At 40.5% G+C, this 4,082-nt stretch overlaps 1 protein-coding gene across 1 annotated transcript in view; it reads right to left on the minus strand.

Moving 5' to 3' along the window:
- LOC109969908 (phosphorylase b kinase regulatory subunit beta-like) overlaps window positions 1-4,082 on the minus strand; it is a 118,261-nt gene that overhangs the window by 2,087 nt on the left and 112,092 nt on the right. The window contains 5 exon segments of the mRNA XM_020617137.1: window positions 882-1,022; window positions 1,318-1,425; window positions 2,377-2,506; window positions 2,870-3,004; window positions 4,035-4,082. The exon segment at window positions 4,035-4,082 is cut by the window's right edge and continues 25 nt beyond it. Coding sequence (XP_020472793.1) covers window positions 882-1,022; window positions 1,318-1,425; window positions 2,377-2,506; window positions 2,870-3,004; window positions 4,035-4,082 — 562 coding nt within the window.

Here is a 4,082-nt window from a genome sequence, read left to right on the forward strand (position 1 = left end):
CTAAACATGAGACAAAACTTAAACACAACTAAAGCACAGTTGCCATCATTTACACACAATGATTCAAAATTGTTCACACTTGTTTCTAATTATGTGATGAGAAGGTACAAATCATAAGCCAGTTCAAAGTGCACAGATGGCACGGGTACATCCATCAACTATGGATAACAATATGAGAGGTAGAGGAATATGAGGTGTTGGACAAAAAGGACGAGGAAGAGTAAGACCTTCCACCATACAGCTCTGTCCTCAACCCAACAGAAGAGTTTTTCTCTGCATGGCGGTGGAAAGTCTATGACCGAAACCCATATACCAGGGAAAATCTCTTACAGGCAATGGAACTGGCCTGTGGTGACATAGACGTGCAGTCTTGTCAAGGCTGGATCCGCCACACCAGAGGGTTTTTTGCCCATTGCCTGGCAAAGGACAACATTGCCTGTGACATAGATGAAGCCCTCTGGCCGGGCCCAGCTCAAAGACGTGATCCTGAGGCAGAATAATCTTTCTGATGTGTTTTTCTTCTTCTTCTTCTTTTTTGATCGTAACATGGTTTTTGGTAAATTCACTATACAATAAACTTTTTTTGTTGTAACTACGTGTCCTGGATGCTGTGTTCTCCTTTTTTGATGTAGTGTCTAATGACTGAGCTGCAGTGTGTATATGACTGACTCATTTGTGTATGATCTGAAAGCATTGTTTGATTTTGAGTGCTGGTGAAATGGTTTGGAAGCAATTGTTTGATTTTGCCAGAAGAGTCAGAGGTTTTGTGATTTTAGTTTGAGTATTTGGATTTTTAAGATTTTTGAGTGATGGTTTCAAGAAACGTGTTTTAGCAATTCAGCAAAACTGTAACTTAAAAGGTTGGAGTGAAGTCACTCTACCCGTTTCTCGATTCCTTCAAAGCGGCTGCAATCCCTCTGGAAATCATTGAAGGCTTCCTTCACCAAACCATCCAGATCCACCTTGTCGCTGAACTCCAGCTCCGGGTTTCTCTCCAGCACTATGGACACCACCATCAGCAGCTGCTCAGTGGAAACAGAACAAAGCTGTTAGAAACAACAACTAGCAACAGTGACAGCAGCAGAGCAGACTGTATACCTTTTTAAAGGTGTAAACCTGACTTAATAACACAAAGAATCTTAAATTAACTTTACACCAGACAGACAGCCAGTGAAGAACTGCTAGAACCTAATAGCCTTGCTGCGTAATTCTGGGCAAGCTCCAGTGCTTTAACAGAAATACATGACTGATGCCAGAATAAAGAGAGCCAAGTCAGTATCATGCCGAGTAAAAATACATACACATGGGCCTGTTTACCTCTACTATGATTTGTCTGTACTCAGGCAGGACAATGTTTTTCAGCGTGTCCTCAACCAGCAGGGAGAAGTTCATCTCATACATGGTCATGTCAGACAGTGTGGGTTGCTACAGAAAGATGATGAGAGGGGAAAAAATGTGGTTGGTGTGAAAGTGAACAAACATGCCACATGCTACAGCTGATGAGCATTGTGGACATTCTCACTGTGTTTGTGGACATGTATCATAGAGCTGTTATCCTTATTTTGACATCTTTTACAATAATACGTTTCTTATTAAAGATGCAGGTATTAGAATTAAAGTGGATCAAGCTCACAAGTATTTGGCAAATTGCACTTGTCAAGACATTAACAGCTGTGCTTTGTGACAACTGAATACCAGTTAAGTTTTGTTGTTGTTGACCTTGGCTCACTCACTCAAAACAAGTGACCCCGTTCTAACTTTGAGATAAAGTGGATGATTTGTCAGTTTATCTGAAAAAAAAAGTGTCCCCACTGGAAAAGGCTGAATATCATTTAAACCATACAGTGTATATGAAAATGGATGACACCACTTTGTGCCACTGTGCAAACGTGAAGTTAAAATATCATGAATAGAGCAGTGGAGCAGTGGGCGTTTTGGTTTTGTGACATATTTTGCAACCAGATTCTGTACAGTAGTGACCAAAGCAGAGCGATAATATTTATCTAAATGGACATAAATCATCTTTGGTGATTTGCACTTTGAATTTTTAATTTGGCTCATGGCCCATCCACTAACATGCAGGTGACGGGGTTTATGACCTATACTGCAACCGAACTTGTGGTGGCTTCACTTCTGGGAGCTGTCAGCGTGTCCATCTTTATGTACAGTTGATGATTTAAACATTGAACAATTTGCCTGATATTTTCCACCCAATTAGACCACTGTTAAAGAACTAGAACTAGAACACTGTAAAAGAGCAGCATATATTCAAAAGCAAAGAAACACATTTTCATTTCGCTGTTGAATTAATGCTTTAGCCACCCTAGCCAATGTTGGTCAGAATATTACTCCAGCAGTGTCAAGAGAGACAGGTACCTGTGGGAGGTGTGTCCCAGCCACCACAATACCATTGGGGGTCCTCTCCAAGATCTGCCACACACGATCATAAAAGCCTAGGGGGGTCCTGTTCAGAGAGCCATCGATCTGGCGTCTGTTCAGCCAAGACCTGAAGTGAAATGAAGGTGAAACTGCTGAACGAAGTCTTAGAGACAGGGGAAATATAATGTTGACAGCTGTTGATAGCTGGAGGAAATTGTCTGTGAATCAATGTGTATTAGATTGGGTGAGATAAGATAAAACTTTAATAATTCCCATGGGGAAATTGGGCTGTGGCAGCAGAAGATAATAAGATATGGATGTAGATAAGAAGGCACAGAAGATAAAATAATTAACGCTAGAAAGACTATACGAGTAAAGAGACACTACATTAAGATAAAGACATGGTGTCTTCAAAGGCACATTTATGAGATGAAACAGACGAGAAAGCCTGGGTAATAATCTTGATAGAATGAGTGCATGTGAGGAGTACCTGCCAGTGCACTGCGGCTGCAAGACATCCAGGAGGAGCTGCTTGATGTCGCTGGGAGACAGTTGGTAGATGTCTTGGGGTTTCATGTCTCCTGCCCTGATCTTCAGCTCATGTTTCATGGCCTGGACAATCCACCTGGAGATCCACAGTACACATAGTCGTTAGTAAGAACACTAGGCTGAACTACTGTATCTATAGTTCACACTGAACACAGTGACATTAAAAAGCATTTTCAAAGCAAGTTATAATCCTCTGCTTTTGTGTTAATTAATAATGTATCTTATGCAATTAGATGATTTTTGTTAGGTTTTTTTTTTTATATCATTTTTGAGTATTTTAATATCATTTTGTAACTTTCGGGTTGAATGTGGCTGAGATCTAATTTATTCATTTAAGCTGTATCCTCCTCCTGAGTGAACAAAGAACAGAGGTGTGTGTGAAGGTCAGCAGTTCTCTACTCCAAATCTCTTCACGGTTCTCTGTCTCTCTACAGCTCCATTTCACACTGCCTTCACTAAGCCATGGCAGGTTTTTAGCTATTTAAATCCCTCTCATACTTAAAGCCCTTCCACTTATTCAGTTTTACTTGGACATATGTCACATTAATGAAGCTAAAGACGCTCTAAGTTCCATTGCACTGACTTTAAGGTGGTCACTTTCATTAAAGGAGGAGTTCAAAATGCTTTCACAAGTGCCATGTTTTTAGAACTGCTTCATAGTGCCAAGACTCATTAGGCTAAAACTGCTAACACCAAAGCTGAAAACAGCAGACATGGAATTGTTAGTTTAGAAATTAATAGTCGATATAGTAGCTGACTGCATTTTTTAGACAACACATCTGAAGACTATGAAGAGTTTAGTACAAAAAATAAATAAAAAACATAAGCGTGAGTCTCAGTTCACTACTTCCCTGTGGTTCATTCAGAGTAAGAATCATCTTCAGAAAAACAACCTGAAAGTTACACAGATGTATGACAGCTAGGAGGCCCTGAGGTTTGGTCAGCTAACATAAGAAAATAAACCAAGGGTGCAGACTGGTGCTCATACCTTCCTGATTTCTCCATGTTTTGTTGTGCAGTTTGAACACCAGAAAAGAAGAATTACAGCAAGGGGCACATACTATAAGAGTTGTTAGGCACATAACCTAAACCTGACTTTGTCCTACCCGACTCTGATCTTGAGCATGCCGCTGAACAGCTCTGGGTTGTTGGAG

The sequence above is a fragment of the Monopterus albus genome, unplaced genomic scaffold, assembly GCF_001952655.1.
Source record: "Monopterus albus unplaced genomic scaffold, M_albus_1.0 scaffold186.1, whole genome shotgun sequence".
In the NCBI taxonomy this organism is placed as follows: Eukaryota; Metazoa; Chordata; class Actinopteri; order Synbranchiformes; family Synbranchidae; genus Monopterus; species Monopterus albus.